Source organism: Saccostrea cucullata, unplaced genomic scaffold, assembly GCF_032062105.1.
Source record: "Saccostrea cucullata isolate Sc308-1 unplaced genomic scaffold, CSIRO_AGI_Scuc_v1 ctg14245, whole genome shotgun sequence".
Taxonomy (NCBI): domain Eukaryota; kingdom Metazoa; phylum Mollusca; class Bivalvia; order Ostreida; family Ostreidae; genus Saccostrea; species Saccostrea cuccullata.
Window position 1 is genome coordinate 1 of NW_026919458.1, and position 15,803 is coordinate 15,803.

A 15,803-nucleotide genomic window follows, 5' to 3' on the forward strand; every position below is an offset into this window, starting at 1 on the left:
CATATAAGCATACTTTTCTTTAAATTATTTGTCTTAATACTGAATTGTTCACATTGAAATAAACACCTGATCGTGGCACAGAAATAAATTCAAAATTTAAAAAGCATTACAAGTAACGCACCTTACTTCTATATGTATTTACAAATATTTGTGATACATAGGCAATAGAATTGGCACTTAAACATCTTTCATAAGTTAAAATATCATCAAAACATAGATGTTAAAAATGATTAAATTGGAAATAAAATTAAAAGAAATATAGTTTAGAATACCTATCATTGACCATTTATTTAAAAAAAAAAAACTATAATGAAAATAAAATAAATATTGATTAAAAAAACTGACAAACATTAATTTAAATTGAAATGAAACAGAATTATTTAAAAATATTTATTTCATTTTTTTTATCCAATGCATTATCGGAATTTTAAAGTATATTTTTATAACCTTTATCAGTGGTTAATATAAAATAGACTATAATACAAGTGTACTTAATTTCTCTTGTTTCATCCCTCCTGTGGCATCATATATGCAAGTGGAATAGTTTCGGAAGAATGGTTAATTGGTAAACAAAGGCGATCTTACAAAGCTTTAAAAATTATCGCCCTATTACTTTACGTGATTTCAACGTTACTGCTACATCGCCAAAGATTTCAACTCATTACCGCTACATTTTTCAAATTTTCCACCGATTATTACCTCTACTCTTTTTGGGTTGAAAACTATGTATGAAGTTGAAAAGTCGTTTTTAAGCTGTGCTTTCAAATTGTCCGAAAATCAAATATTTTTCAGGAAAGGTTATTCTACACTAGATCACATCCTAACATTCCAATAGAAAAACTATTTTGTGCTTTCACTGATTTTAATTTAACCGGGCAGTCACAAGACCAGGTCACGTTTAGATCCTTATTAAACAGCAATTAACGACAATGGCATATGTCTATAAAAAGAATATACGTACATAAATTATGACTTCAAATAGAATAAAAAATAACACATTATGAGAAAAAATAACAAGTTATGAAAAAGAAAAGTGTTTCAAAATCAAATACCTTTACGGACAGCACGGCCTCGAGGAATTGTGACCTTGAAATCTGGCTGGCAGAACAAGTAATATTAATCGAACATGAGTATTTATACGCAGATCTACTGTGCAAGTTGATTGAGTTGATTTAAAACAATGCGCCAGTCAGGAATATGTTTACAAAAGTGTGTTCGACAAAAGCCTTTACAAAATGTTAGAATAATACTCACTTAATTCAAATAATCGAATGAGAAATAAGTTTACAAAAGTGAGCACGGTATAAGCTTAAAAAATATATGGAATAAAATACGTAATTAATTGTTTGGTCACATAAGGCATAATTTTAAAAAAGCCTTTGATATTGTGTGACAAAACGGGCTCGGACAAGTTACATATTAGTGGGATACACGGCAAATATTTACAAATATTTACATTTGCAAATGTTTTCCTTTAAATATAACACTGTTAGAAGCTAGCGTTTTTATTACTGTGTAAATACAGGTACGGGGTCAAGAGGTCATAGAGATTCGTATGGATAAACATTCGACATATCCATAAGTGACGTCATAAAGAGTCGACGCGCGCTCAGTGGATTATATACAAGCCAATAAAACTCAAAAAATGATACCTTATTTCTTAATAACATGAATTCAAAATATGAAGAAAGGTGTTATATCTATGGTAAAATTGAACGCTATTTCGACAGATTCATCTTCTGTTATGTCGGTGTAAGTTAAGGAGAAAATATTTCTCCTTTTTATTTTCAATATATTTCGATTTTCTATTGAGAAAAATGTAGGCTTAAAATAAAAAGTATAACAAGTGCTATTGCGAATGAACTGTGTTTCAAACTATTGGTAATCTCTATAAACAAGCACAAAATGCTCTGTACGACATTGTAAGAAAAAATTTACAATTCAAATTATCAAATGGCCTATTCTATGTGAACAATTTTACGTTAGAATGTGTCTAAAAATCTTTGTGTAGCACATTAAAACTACTTTTAATTAATTTACTGGTACTCCCTTAATGGATATTAAATTAATCGTCTCATTATGCACAATCTTAACACGTCAGTAATTTTTTGATACTTTAATTTTGTTTTGATTGACAAAATTTGGATCTCATACAAAGAGAAAATGTTTTTTTTTTCAAACAGCTGCATCTAGTGTACACGGTCGCTCTCTGCAACAAAATTAACAGGTCAGTGCAAAAGACAATAGGTGTCATTACTGTGTACCCCGTGTCACGGGTATACAATCAATGGCTTTGAAGTTCTTTCATAATCGTGTATATTCATCATGGACATGGACAAAAATAATTGATAGTCGTTTGAATATGCTTTAAAAATACTTTGTAGCATATTTTAGGAAAAAAATGTTTCTGTACGATAAAACTGAAAAAAAAAATTATTTTGAGGATATACAAGGGTTGTCTCAAAATTTCGTAGACTGAGCTCATAACTTTAAAAAATTATAATGTATCTTTATAAAATTTTCAGGGTCGATAAAGCGTGTTCTTGGCAGATAAATTACAATTTTTTATCACGTTTCCTTTTTTAGTAATAACATTAAGTGATATAATTCTCTAACACCCGGAGCAATCTGCAACGTCAAAAAAAAAAGTTCAACGGTTCATATTTTTCGAGAAAAGATTTCAATAACCAGAATCAAAATCTTACATTAAACGAAAATGTTATAGCTTAAAATGTAGAATATCTTAATTACTATGATATGATCAAACATTAAAATATGTATTCAAAGTCTATGCATGTACAGGTATGAATTAATAATAATTTGAAAACGTTATATTTTTACGGGTTTTTCGTCTGATTTCTCTAATATTTGCACAATGGAACTCTTGCCCATTTCATAGACCTGTCTTTTATTTTAGTTATTGTTATTCGCATATACAAAGAGAAACCGTTTTTGATTGATTGATTGATTGTATACTGTTTAACGTCCCTCTCCAGAATCTTCACTGATATGGAGACGTCACCATTGCCGGTGAAGGGCTGCAAAATTTAGGCCTATGCTCGGTACTTACGGCTTTTGAGCACCTGCTGTGACACGGGGCCTCGGTTTTTACGGTCTCATCCGAAGGACCGCCCCATTGAGTCGCCTTTTACGACAGGCAAGGGGGTACTGAGGACCTATTCTAACCCGGATCCCCACGGGGTGAAACCGTTTTATCATTTTAAATACTAAGGACGAGAAAAAAGTTTCCTAGTCTGCCAAACATTTATGACTGGTACATTTTTAAGAGTGAATTCGGGATCAAAACACTTGACCATAGTCCAGTGCACCGCCTGGACCAACGCAGCCGCCATCTTTCGAAAATTCGGATTTCAACCCCATGTATTTCAAACAGTATAAAAATCATATTTATCAAAGCATATACACCAACATTTGAGGAAATATAGATAATAACACAATATTAAGAAATTTAATTTTCATTTTAATATGGTGTTGTAAATAGGTGTTGTAAATAGTTTTCTGTAGGATTTAAAATATGATCATGATGATATACCAAATTTCAATTGCAACCTTTGGGTGTTGCGCCGCCTTCTTATATCAGACAAAGAAATGTGTCGTTTAGATTGAAATAATGTGTTTAGTTACTCCATATTTGTTGATAGATTTATTAGATAGTATTAATCCATATATGAATTTCATATATAATGTATGACATAAGGTTCAAAACAACGCTTGTCTACGACAATTTGGTAAAAGTTGTCGTATATAATTGATGAATTTGTTGTCTTGTCAACTACAAAAAGAAATAAATTAGTTTATTCTGTTTTTTTTATAATGATTATGTATTTGCAGATATATTCATAAACAAAATAAATAAATAAATAAGAGAAACTATTAGTTTATTTAATAATTTTGTAATTGTTAAAGTCATTTATTTAATTTCATTTTCACATACCACTGTACCTTGTTTTTATTTGTGTCGTGTCCACTATGTAGCTTTGCAATTGTCAAAAAATACTTTGATTTATTTTTTTAAATGATCAATTTCATGCTTTTAATTAGGTTTATTTATTTTCTTACAAAATCAATCAATTGTAAACCTAGAATTTTCCAAAATGCAGCATAACCCCTATTTTTTTAACAAAAGGTACAAAGTCACAAGTATTTTATGAATTAAACAGGTGTTAGCAAAATAAATAAATAAATAATGTAATTAATTTATTCAAACACAAATTAAATAATTAATTTAAAAAAAAAGGTAGGTGTTTTTGAAGTAATTGTTTCTTAATTTTTCCAGAGTTATTTCAGAATTCTGACCGAAATCAATAAGTCTCTCAACAAATTAAAAAAAGATAATTACAGTGTATGTGTTTGTAATTTGTTAAAAAAATTTCTCAGGTGAATAACTAAATGTACTAAATTGATAATCCCACATCTAACAGGTCGAGACCACTAAAATTTCTGACGTCAGCATAAATTTGCATATCTGTTTACTTTACCTACTGCTGAATGAACCGCAATGTATTGTGGGCTACTACTAGTTCCCAGCTATGTTGAAAATTAAAGGAAACTTGAATTGTTCCTTGGAACTTATTTCCAATTTTTTTTTTAAATTTGTGAAAGAAAAATTTAAAATGATGTATAATTTTTTATTTCTATGCTCACATTTACAAAAATTGCGCTATGAAGCCTTATATCAACTTATAAAACATCGGCCTATAAACATTGTTCAAAGAGACGTACATGTAGGTGCTATCGTGCCGATAAAACACTGCGTTTTTCTCCACGTGATATACGTGAACAAACTTTTAGAATGTAGTACATAGGTCCTTGGTTTTTGACAGCAGGAGAAGGTGTGCAATTATTATTTTACGCCACAATATTATCAGAAAGTGCTTTATGTACATGCAAACGTCAAAGTGTTTCTACGGTATTAGAAGCAACTATTAATCATCTAAAACAACTCCAATATTAAATGTGAGTATGGAGCAATGTCTTTAGAATATAATATTTCAATTTCGGTTTTATAAAGTGACAAAGATGCTCTACAGTTTTTCCGGTGACGATGTAAATATTGTGCAGTAAACTGACGAAAACCACGTGTCGTCATTGAATAATAAACACATAATAGACTGTCATGCTTTGGGACTCACTGGCTTGATTGGACAACGGGTGTGACGAAGACATTGTCAGGTGTTAAAAATTGGCTTCCATATAAGGTAGTGGTCTTGACCTGTCTAAGGTAATCGTACAGTGCTCTGGGAGTGTGTAAACTTTTTCTTTTTGCTTCAATGAACATAAACATGGGTGCACTGCATGTAGCACACACTAGGGTTTACCGTAATTGTCTGTAGTAAACAGTAGCCATACAGTGGCATGCTTTAGGCGCATTAAGGCCTACTGTACTGCCTTTGGCTCTCGATCTGGCTGATATCGGTGTCTCAGGCTGTTGTACATGTTTTATTCATTATATATCAAATTCTGGAAGAAAATATGATCAAATGATTTTTAAGTTTATCGATTGATTCATTGTATATTGTTTAACGTCTCTCTCGAGGATTTTTCACTCATATGGAGACGCCACCACTTGCCGGTGAAGATTTGCAAAATTTGTCCCATGCTCTGCGCTCAAGGCCATTGAGCAGGGATGTATTTGCGACACTGCGACACGGGGGCTCGGTTTATATGGTCTTATCCGAAGGACCGGTCTCCATGTCCCACAGTGGAATTAGAACCCTCGACGTAAGGATTGACTCCTTACTTCGCGACTCTAGAGCGGACTCTCTAACCACTGCGCCACGCCGGCGACATTTTTCAGATTAGGTATTTCTTCTAACTCTTTGCATCTTCGAGGAGTATCACTGACATAAAAGCAGCGTGTCAATAATATGCCAATCTCCACATCTTGGATTTTGTAGAGATGGTAAAAAATTCTTAAGTTGTAAATTCCTAAGCACAAAAGTCTTAGATTTCCAGTGACACCAAACTTGTCAGCATCTGATAATGTATATGAGAAAACATGTTTCTGCGTATATTTTACCTTTCATACATTTTTGTTGTTTACAGAGAATGGACATGTATACGTTCAGTTGCATGTAAACGATGACATAGATAAGTTTGTAGAAAAGGATGAATTGTTCGAGACGGTAGCAGAAATAGCTGGCTGTGACAAAAGCTGTATAGAGGAAGTTGGAGTGCGTCCAGAAAACAGTTTTATCATTGTTATCTCAATGAAAGAAGAATTTGGAAAAAAGCTTGTTCAGAAAGATCAACTAGGACTTAAAAAATTATTGAAATACAATGTAGACAGGATTAAAGTTGGGAACAAGGTCATTGGCATTGCAAAAGGTACTTTTATTTTGCCTTCTATGGAAATGTTATATTGTCATTCCTTGAAAAAGGAACTGAGAATGGAAAAGAGTAAACTCAGGTGACCTATTGCTATCCGTTTTCGTCCGTCGTCGTCGTGCGTGCGTTGTGCGTTAACATTTGAACATTTTCAGCTTCTTCTCTGAAACTACTGAACCAATTTCAACCAAATTTGATATACAGCATTTATGGGTGAAGGGGAACAAAAATTGTGAATTTCATGGTCCCAGCCCCCCAGGGGCCTTTGGGTGGGGCAAAAACCACTAACATTAGTGCAATCTTTAAAATCATATAACCATTTTGAAATTTTCTCAATTGAAACAATGGTTTAAAAGCACACTTTATGCAAAAAACTGTGATGGTGATATTGCGGGCACCATGTTTAAATTAACAAAGCACGTTTTATTAAGTTGGCGAATTTCAGCTCAATCAGACGTAATTGGACCAAATTGTGTCAGTAGCCAATTTTTGAGTAACTTCTTTCAATCATTTGGTAAAAAGGGGAATTTTAGATTGATACCTTGCCTGTGAACTCAAAAATTAAGGACGATACATGTCCGCATTGTCGTTTTCTGTGTGATCACCCCCCCTCCTACCATCTCAATACGCAATCAATGCAAAACAAAACAAAAATAAACGTTGCTTAAAATGTATAATTTTTCGTTTGATTTTAAGTAATATATGTACTAGGAAATGTACACTATTTTAATTATTTACAGGTTTAATATAAGGCTATATTGATAACATGTTCATTTATAGGCCGAGGGGTAAAGGGGTCAAGTAAAAGTCTAACTAGGCTGTTTTGGGTTCCAAACCAAGTGTTGGCTTGGCTCTTGGTTATAAATCATCATGTTTGTTATATGAATACATGTATTTAAGTTTCAAGTAGATAAATTTATGAATAAATGAATAAGCATAGCTAAAACAAAGGCTATAATTTTATTGATTATTTAGATGTGCAGTCGACTTGGGTGAAATATGACGTCATAATCATTTTACGTTATGAAAAAAGGTCACACACTTTCTCTGGTAAAGAGCATCTATAGTTTTTAAAATAAGAAGGCTGTTATTTGAGGTAACCCAACATAGCCCTTTCTTCTTGTTCATTTTTAGGTCACCTGAGTAAACAATGTCGGTATAAAGAGATCCCTTTCTATGACCGTGAACACAAAGTGACAAACAGCCATTTGTTAGCGTATAGACAAGGTAAGTAAATAATTAGGAATAAAAGTTTAATGTATGATTTATTATTAAGTACAATTTCAAATTAATTTTTAACTAGCTATAGAGGTGCTGTGAGCAATGAGCACACTAAATAATACCCCCGCCTCACATAATGTCCATAAGTTGCTATATATTGTTTTACGGTAATGTGTTAAGAGGAATAACTCGTCTATCAAATGTTTTCTAGAAGCTTCTATATGTAAATTCATAGGTAAACATATAATAGCAATGTCCGTGTTTTGCTATGGAAAACTTAAAATACATGTCCAATAAAAAAGTAAAATAGGTGGTGCACAATGGCAATATGTAATAAAGATGCTGTAAAAGTTTCATTAAATTTCACTGAATTGTATAAGGATAAGAGAAAAAGCGTAACAGACGGACGGACGGACAGACGGCTGGACACATATTTGGTTATATATTGGGTACATCAAGTCCAAGTCCTATTGGATACTGCTTATTTGATACAAAAAAAGTGTACACACGAGAGAGCATTATTTGGTTAGTTACTGTTCAAATCTTATTGGATATTAAATTAATCCTGTGTCCGTATTTTATTGGGTTTTTTCTTATTGTTTTCTTATTCAGTTCAAATTTATTATATATTTATTATTTGCTGGTAAATTCAGACAAGACTGAAAACCTTTGGTTTTGAACCCGAATTTTTGACATTTTCTGTTATATAGCTCTTTTATTGTAACACCTAACTAATTTGATCTTCGCAATAAGGATATACACCTGTATATTTTAAAACATCTGATATTAAAATATATGAATACCTAAGTGCAAAAAACTGAATTGTGAAAACACAACTCAACACATCTCAGACTTTGTTCAACCTTTCTTGAATAACAAAATTAAGTATTTAAGGAGAAGCCTTTTTTAGTCATGACCAATTAATAATAAGCAAATGCCCATTACATGTTTGACAGAATGAAGGTATCCAACAGGCATTGGACAGGTGTCCAATACCTGTTGGGTTGTATTTTGACGAAGAGATTAAACTACCCAAGAACAATTGAACATGTGTACATTGTCCATTTCTATTTGGGTTTCTTGAATCTCCTCATCAAAATACAACCAACAGGTTTTTGACACTTGTCCAACTCCTCTTGGATATTTACATCCCACCCAACAGGTAATCACTGAAAATATAAGTTAGTCACCATGACCTAAAAAAATAATCAGATTGATTGTCCTCCAGATGAGGGTGCAGTTAGTCAATTAGACAATATGTTAAGTTCATTTTGACGACTCGAGAAAAATCATACTGACCAACTCGATAGCCTACCTTGACTAATTAAAAGTCACCATGAGTACACTATATCGATTTTATTTGACTGTATTCTTGTCATAATGATAGATTCCGATATTCAAAGTGATTATCATTTCATATCAAAATGACTGTCAATTAGTTATATTTCTAGGCATTTTGACGATATTGGAAATCATGATGACTGTGCGTCAAATCATTTTGATTATCACGCATCAATGCCCTACAATACAAAATATAACAATTATACAACTAATGTTTGAACTATTTATTATAAAATTTCATAAATATGGTTATTTCATGCACCAAATATACACAAATAATAAACTGATCACCTTACAAAAATGTAAAAAAAAAAAAAAAAACAACATAAGATTTGCATATAAACATTGTAAAAATTTAAGAGATCATATACATCTACATATATAGCATACATAGATATTTATATATTTTCAAGCAAAATAGTTTTACTGTTTGTAAATGATTTCTAATCAATCAAAGAAATAACTTCAGGAAACAGTCCCTCGTTGCACCCTTTCAGTTACGTTGTTGCTTTGTTTTCCTACCTCAGAGGAATATATTAACTGCTTACTGGTTGTTTTCTTCTTTGATCATTTCACAGGTCCTGCAATGAAGAATAGTCTTTATAATTTACTTAATTTACTTATATAAGTTGCTTGATAGCAAAAGTAAAGTATATGAAAACAAATTTATTTATATTGAAAGGAAATCAAGATATAAATTAAGTTAAATACTAGTAGCTATATATGCAGTATTAAGAAGAAAATAATGGGTACCTTTAGTCGTTTAATACATACAATTAAAATGAATAAAAAATTACGTTTACCTTAGCAAACATGGCACATGGGAATGAAATCATCATCAGTTCTGTTTTCTTCTTGTTTGGCTGTTTTCCTCAGAAATGGATTAACTACAAACCATATTCTGATTTTGTTTTAAATGCCTTTATGATATACATGTATTATAAACAAAATACATGGAATAATACGAATAATATTTGGTGAAGCAGGCCAGTAAAGTATTGAGAGTTAGGACATGTACATTAGGGTGCCCGGACTAGTCGATTTGTATTTTCTTTTATAAAATAGAATGTTAAAAAGTAACAAGTTCTATGTAAATCACCATTATACTGAAAATATAAGCTATCAGTACGTGTAACCCTACCTTATTTCTTCTATTCATGGTAGCATCTTCGTGTACTTAATGTGGTTTTCATCTTGTCTATATTCGTAACAATGCATTGTATTTTGATTTGTTTGTCCATTCAGTGGAAGTTGAGAGTCCATGCCATACTGTGAGTTGTAAAAGAATAATACCTATTAAATAATCGTTGAATTTTAGAACAAGTTCGATTTGAACTGTTTGCATGAATTGAATATGCAAAAATCTGCTTGAACACAATCAACCCACATCCTAACCTACATGTATCATAATAATGTAAAATACAACAATAATTGATGAAAAATATCAAGTACTTTGTTTATTACAATATTATTTCTCTGTAGAACATTTTTTGAATAAGTTTTTTTTATAGAATTATTTGTCTAAAACAAGAAAACAACAAAACATGACATACCATCACTTCGTGTTTTCCTGGGAGGAAAATGGCGACCGACGCTATTGTTTCTTCCCGCCAAACAATATAAACAAAATGACCAGGATACAAGTCAAAGTTTACCAGAGACTGGTAATGTTGAGGAAACAGATAGTCAAATTATGTATTGACTAACTGAACGGAAGAAAATGACTTCAAATCTGGTCAACGTGACAAATTTATGTTTTCAGTGATGGACACTTGTCCAATCCTTCTTGGGTTTCTTCAATTGCTTCATCAGAATACAACCCAACAAGTAATGGACATCTGTCCAACTCCTCTTGGATATCTACATCCGAATGTCAGACTGCTCGGCCTAACGACACCTCGGCCCAACGACTCCTCGGCCCATTGACATCTCGGCTCCGACGGCTCGGTCCAAATTTGAAGACACCTCGGCTCACATAAAAGACACCTCGGTCAAAACAGAAATATATTATTTTAATTCAATATTTATATTTTTTATGTTATTATATATCTATGAAATGCAAAAAAAAAATTATTTGGTACATTTGCAATCTTCCAAGACGGCAAATTGACGGTAATCAAAGAAAGACGATCCATTAGTAACTTACTAACTTGATTATAAGTGCTAATCATTAAACAAACGAGAAGACGCAGTGCATCCTTTAGAGTCTCGAGCGCGTGTCATAAGGGGGGGGGGGGTGACTATGAGGAGTTAATTATGAGAAGCCACAATTGGGAGTTAATGTTAATGAAAAGTTCCTTTAATTAAGAAACCATTGTTGACATTATTGAATTGATTTGAAAAAAATATGAGTTTTTAAAATTAAGCATTAAAATATGCGCATTTTTTCTTTAAAATGGCTAATAAATATATTAATAATGTATTATATGTTGCATTGTAATAAACAACAAAGTCAATAAATAAATAGACCTGTTACCTCCCAATCAACAGATTGTAATTTGATGTTGTGCTGTGGTTTGTTAGAAAAAACAAAAATTATCGTATATTTATAGTAAACGTACAGTGATTAAAAATACATACTATCTATCCAAATTTTCTCAAGCAGAAAGCTACAGTTCTGCAGCTAACATTTACATTACCATGACAGGGAAAATCCAAGAAAAAATAGTTCCCTGGTAAAACAAACTAAATTTAATTTTATTCCTAATGGGCCGAGCAGTCTTCGGTATGGGCCGAGGTGTCAATGATTTTGAGCCGACCTGTCAGGGCCGAGGTGTCAACCAGCACGGACCGAGGTGTCGTTGGGCCGAGTAGTCTGTCTACCACATGATCTAGTCAATGGTAAAGTTATTTGATAATTTCTGCGTATTTTTAACGCAGACGACTTTTGAAAGGAAGAATTCTTGTTCTGTAAACTTCAAATCAATCGTAAAATTAATCTCCAAAGCTATCTTTTGGTAAATTTAACTTAATACATTGGATGAATCAGGGACCTATATACTAACAGTAAATAGGTCCCTGGATGAATGTAATATTTTTGGCGGTAGTTTTTGTTCATAAACATGTGTAAAACGTTTTATTATTACTACTTTTAGCTTTCCTGAGACAAGCATTCGCATAAGTAAGGTGTTAGTTGTAAAACTGTTAGCTGCAGAACTGTAGCTCTCTGCTTGAGAAAATTCTGACAGATAAAGCAGAGAGCTACAGATCCAAGGGTTGTAAAAATCTTCGATTTACGCCGACGATTTTTTGTCGCTCACTATGGGTATTTTTTTTCGTGCATTTTATACTTTCCCCAGCTATGAAAATAATTTTAAATGGTATTTAATAACTAATCATACATTCAACTTCAATTCCTGATCATTTCCTTACCTCTCAATGCTAACAAATGGCTGTTTGTGGTTACTTATGTTAAAATGGAACTCTTTTAAACCGACATTACAAAACTACATACGGGACTGTTTCGGACTGTTAAAAGGTAAACGAGTATCAAATATAAGAGTTAAATATATGAATTATTATAGGAAACCATTCTAAAAGTCAGAGAGCCAAACTATACAAAATAAATATCTAAAGTAAAGACAAAAAATCGTTGGCGTAAATCGAAGGTATTAACAACAGTTGGATCTGTAGCTCTCTTCTTTATCTGTCAGAATTTTCTCAAGCAGAGAGCTACAGTTCTGCAGCTATAAAACTGTATGTCTGTCTATCTGGAAACAATTTTTCATTATAAAACGCAACTCCTATTAGTACCATTTTGGTGCATTTTCCACACAACCTGGATCACAACTATATAATCCGAGATTCCTCTGACTCTAACTCCCGCTTTTATATTATGACTTGTGCGGTGGGGGGGGGGGGGGGGGGGTTAAAAGCGGAGGCTTATTGTAAACTGGGAATTTGGTGTCCCGGTGTCACAACTCTGCCTACCTTTTACAACTTTATTTCGCGGAGCTAACTCCCGAGATGCGAGAAATCAGTAAAATTATTATTCTCCTACTTGTTAACCGTATAAAAAGGATGTTTTCGCCATTTAAATGGCCCTATCACTGACAAATGAAGCATCACTTTAATTAGGTCGCCTCCTCGCCATCTGACTTCTTTGCGCATGACGTCACACACAAATAAACAAACAAACTATCACAAGAAAATATCATGTTTGGTCTTAATACTATTTTTTAACCGCATAGAAGTAGTTTTTGACAGTTGCTTTCCTTATCATTAAATAAACAAAACATCATTATGTTGTTTCTATGTGTTTTTTCACAATACTTTCATATTTTTCCGAAAGCCACACATGTGATTTTGAGGACGTGTTACTTTCAAACTGAATGGATTCGGGTTCTGACGTCATGAAGTGATGCTTCATTTGTTGGTGATAGGGCCGTTTAAACAGCGAAAGCATATTTTTAATGAAGATTAACAAGTTGGAGAATAATAATTTTTACTGATTTCTCGCGTCTCGGGAGTTAGCTCCACGAAATAAAGTTCTAAAAGGTAGGCAGAGTTGCGACACAGGCTGTTGTTGCCGAATTTCCACCTTTCAATATGGCCTCTGCTCTGACCCCCCCCCCCCCCCCGCACAAGTCATAATATAAAATCGGGGGTTAGAGTCAGAGGAATCTCGGACTAACAACTATACTGTCTACAGTTACTTGGGTCTTGTCATTGGTTTAATATGTTTTACGACGTGGCTTATCACAGTGAGATTCATCAATGCTAGAAATTTTTGACTGATTTTTCTCTGATTCTCTGACCAGAAACAACAAAATGATTTGTGAAATCTTTCCCAGGGTTCGATATTAATCTCGGTTGAGATTCTGCTGGGCTAAATATTTGGTCTTAGACGCCCATAGAATCTCTGGACAGTGCTTCATAATTCATGTCTGGGAATTAAGCACCAACTTCGACTGACTATAGCAAGAATACTTCTTTAACCATAATTTCAGTTTAATTTACATTGGGAAAAATAAATTTATAATCACTTCTTTATTTTTAGGGGAAACAGCAAAATATCGATTCCATTTTGGTCAAAAAATAGAATCATTGGAAGTACCATTAGTTGTGGAGTTCGGGCCCATAATCATAATAATAAAAAAAACTTAATTTGCTAATTTGAATGGCCAAGTAATTTTAACTCTGTAAGAAAATCAAGCCATGCAGATGAAGTAATTGTACCAAACCTGACTGTTATATTATATCATTGGTTACCACTTCAGAACAGATCAGGACTGACTCGGGGTTGACCATGTCGAAGCGTAAAGGAAGCGAGTTAGCTGGGCCGAGTCGTAAGAAACCTTCGAGTCATGCGGGGCCAAGTAGCAGAGTGACTGATGAGGAGGAGAAGGAAGAAGAGATGGACCTCACTCAGTGGCAGAACTACGACGTCAATACGGGAAGTCAGCCACAGAACTACAACCTCAACACGGTAAGTCAGTGGCAGAACTACGACGTCAACACGGTAAGTCAGCGGCAGAACTACGATGTCAGCACGGTAAGTCTGAATATAAACCTTACCATCAATATGGTCAATGGTGTAACACTCTGACGAGTAGGGGAAAAACTACGACGTCAGCACAGTAAGTCAGGTCATCTCTACAAACCTTGCAATCAATATTGATAATGGTATAGCACTCTGATGAGTAATGGAAAAGCTATGAAAATTATTTCAATATTTAAAAGTTTTGTAAAGTCATTTAGAATAAAAAAAATCCTTAATATCGTGGGTCAACTTGTAGATTAGGGTCAAATTAAGAGGAAACAAAGATGCCTCCCCACAAGGGGGTGATCAGTGGTGATCAAAATAATGTGATCGGGAGGTTTGATCCATAAATTGGGGTTAATATGTGAAAAGAAAATAATCTTGCTATAATTTTATTTTCATTTCAGAGAGAAGCAGATATTGGCATTGTGGAAAAAATCTGTCTAAAAAACTTCATGTGTCACAGCAGACTTGAAATATCATTGGGGCCGCATGTCAACTTTATCGTGGGAAGAAATGGAAGTATGTCATCAAAATAAAGTTTTGTTTGCCATGGAGTGCGTTCAGAAAGAAATGAAATGAAAATGAATTGTTTTTAATTGACAAGTGATAAGAGTGTCATGGTAAAAGAGGTGTGGTAATTAATATCTGGTTTTGATTGTCAGGTGATAAGATTGCCATGCTAACAGACTGAGTGGTAATGCATTTTACTTTTGATTGACAGGTGGTAAGAGTGCCGTGGTTACAGCGTTAGTTGTGGGATTGGGAGGAAAAGCGTCCGTTACCAGTAGAGGAAGCACCATCAAAAGTTTCATCAAGTCCGGCAAAAACATGGCAGAGACAGAAATTCATCTCCGGAACAGAGGGCCTGACGCGTACAAATCTCAAACCTACGGAGACAAGATCATTGTTGAGAGGAAATTTACAGGCGACGGATCCTCTTCTTATAAAATCAAGTCCAAGGAAGGTAATACTTCTAACGCGAAAAAAGCGTTCACCTATGTTTAATCATGAAAAAAGTCTAATGCTCAGACAATGTCTAGAATATCCATTGAACCCATTATGATAGCATTCCTGATTTAAAATTTAAAAAAATGTAATTTTCTAAATATGCATAAAGATGAAAATTGTATCCATGATTCTTTGTTCGAATTTCTTACTAATTGTGGTACTGAATTCGCCTGGCAAAATTTCAAAATCTTCTGTAATTTATTAACATAACATTTTCCAGGTAAAGTGATTTCTATGAAGCGAGAGGAATTAACAGCTATCCTGGATCAATTCAACATTCAAGTAGACAACCCTGTGGCCATTCTGAATCAGGACACCAGTCGGAACTTCCTCAACTCAAAATCGCCACAAGACAGATACAAGGTAAAGACTCAAATGTGGTACTAGATAGGGAGTGTTT

At 33.4% G+C, this 15,803-nt stretch overlaps 1 protein-coding gene and 1 long non-coding RNA gene across 2 annotated transcripts; one reads left to right on the forward strand and one right to left on the reverse strand.

Moving 5' to 3' along the window:
• Window positions 1-9,345: 9,345 nt before the first annotated feature.
• LOC134231939 (uncharacterized) lies at window positions 9,346-10,671 on the reverse strand. Its single transcript, XR_009984660.1, has 4 exons — window positions 10,464-10,671; window positions 10,052-10,179; window positions 9,714-9,797; window positions 9,346-9,491 (listed from the first exon to the last, which is right to left on the reverse strand). It is a non-coding gene; the product is annotated as an uncharacterized LOC134231939 (long non-coding RNA).
• Window positions 10,672-14,108: 3,437 nt separating this feature from the next.
• LOC134231930 (structural maintenance of chromosomes protein 6-like) lies at window positions 14,109-15,766 on the forward strand (the record flags this gene model as incomplete). The annotated part of the gene is made up of 4 exons (XM_062713885.1): window positions 14,109-14,338; window positions 14,800-14,914; window positions 15,117-15,359; window positions 15,624-15,766. Coding segments are annotated over exons 1-4 (681 nt in total), but the record flags the coding sequence as incomplete, so codon positions are not given.
• Window positions 15,767-15,803: the final 37 nt, after the last annotated feature.